This window comes from Myotis brandtii, unplaced genomic scaffold (assembly GCF_000412655.1).
Source record: "Myotis brandtii unplaced genomic scaffold, ASM41265v1 C42505448, whole genome shotgun sequence".
NCBI classification, from domain to species: domain Eukaryota; kingdom Metazoa; phylum Chordata; class Mammalia; order Chiroptera; family Vespertilionidae; genus Myotis; species Myotis brandtii.
Window position 1 is genome coordinate 1 of NW_005324995.1, and position 1,584 is coordinate 1,584.

Below are 1,584 nucleotides of genomic sequence, written 5' to 3' on the forward strand. Positions count from 1 at the left end.
CCACACTGGGCAGGGCACCCCCAAGTGCTTCTGGTTCTCCACAGCCCCCAAGCACACCCAGCAGCTGCCACCAGGGAACTCCCAAGCAGGCTCCCTCCGCCCGCGGCACCCGGAGCCCTGCCCTCCTACCTACTGAGGAGAAGAGCCCGGGGTTGCAGTGGTGGAAGCGCCTGGAGAACTGGAACAGGACTCGCTCCCGCTCCTGGGTCTCCCCGCTGAGCACCAGCGCCTGGAGGAAGCTCCTGGGAGGAGGCCCGGATCAGGACAGGCCCCGGCTGGACAGCAGGCCCCGAGCTCGGGCAGGGTCTGCCCGGCCACCCCTCCTCCCCAGGGAGGGCCCAGGCGTTACCGAAGGGCCCGGTCCAGGCTCTGGCCACCGAACTGGAAGAAGGACAGGTACTCCTGAGCCACAGCCCTGCTGAAGTCATTGCTGTGGAGGGAAGTGGGGATCATGTCTGGGTGGAGGAGGGGGCGGGAGGCACAGGTGCAGGGGAACCCCAGGCCTGCACATCCCAGGGCCTGGGGATTGGGACTGGGGGCCCCAAGCAAGGCAAAGGCCCAGCCAGCTGGACCCTGCGACCCGAGAGGGCAAGGGACAGCCAGGGTCTGATCTGTAGCGGCCCCCACCTCATGCTGGGTGGCAGGGCCACATGTGATCAGGGCTGGGAGGCAAAGTGGCCAATCCAATGGCTCTAAGCTGGGTCAAGTGTGTGGAGAAGGGGTGACACCAGTGTGACAGGAAGAGGAAGGCTTGGACAGGGGAGGGGTACAACCAGGACAGGACGATGGGGTGAGAGGGCAGCAATGGGCTGAAGTGTTGGGGAGGGGTGGATGGTGGAGCAAGCCTGCCCGCCTCACCCAAGGGAAGGGCCCCTCGCTCAGGCTGAGCCCCTTACTTCTTCCGCAGGTGCACAGCCACCTCGGACTTCCGGAAACCCTCCAGGCGATAGAGGCGGGAGGCCAGGTCCCAGGCCCGCTTGTCCGTCCTGACGCCGTTGGCCAGCTTGTCTGCAGCCTGCGGCCCCTGGCCCTCCTCTGGGGACTTGCCTTGGGGCACAGGGCTCTCAGGAAGCCTGCAAAAGGCCATCCGTGTCCTCACTCTCACGTGGATGGGCACACATGGGTTCTGGGTCAGGTCACGGAGGAGCCCTCAGAACGCCTGCCCCTCCCACACCCTCCAGCTCCAGCTTCCACGGCCAGACCTGCGACCGAGGAAGGTGCTTGGATGAGGCAAGAAGAGGAAGCCAGACTGGCTTCGGGGTGGCGAAGGCGGGGCGTCGGCCTGCCTGTCTCTCCCTGGTGCCGTGGAAGGCCTTCCCGTGGAGACAGGACAAGATGGTGGCCTGGCACGGGTGAGTGCCGGCCGGCCACCCCACTGACTCAGTCTGACACGCAGACCCTCAGAGGTCACCAGTCCCACCTCCACCCAACGCTCCGGTTTCCCTGGCAACAGCACCACCCCGCCCTGGTATCGTCATTGTCTGAATGCTCGCTATCCCAGCTGCCACAGGGAGGGATTGTGCACGGAAGCAGAACTCATCCTAACATGAGAACCTCACTGATAAGGGCCCTCTCTCCAAGGAA

At 65.3% G+C, this 1,584-nt stretch overlaps 1 protein-coding gene across 1 annotated transcript; it reads right to left on the minus strand.

The window, feature by feature from the left end:
• Nucleotides 1-6: 6 nt before the first annotated feature.
• On the minus strand, nucleotides 7-1,204 carry LOC102253026 (PH and SEC7 domain-containing protein 4-like; the record flags this gene model as incomplete). Its single annotated transcript, XM_005852998.2, has 3 exons — nucleotides 897-1,204; nucleotides 350-430; nucleotides 7-242 (listed from the first exon to the last, which is right to left on the minus strand). Coding segments are annotated over exons 1-3 (508 nt in total), but the record flags the coding sequence as incomplete, so codon positions are not given.
• Between the last annotated feature and the right edge of the window lie 380 nt (nucleotides 1,205-1,584).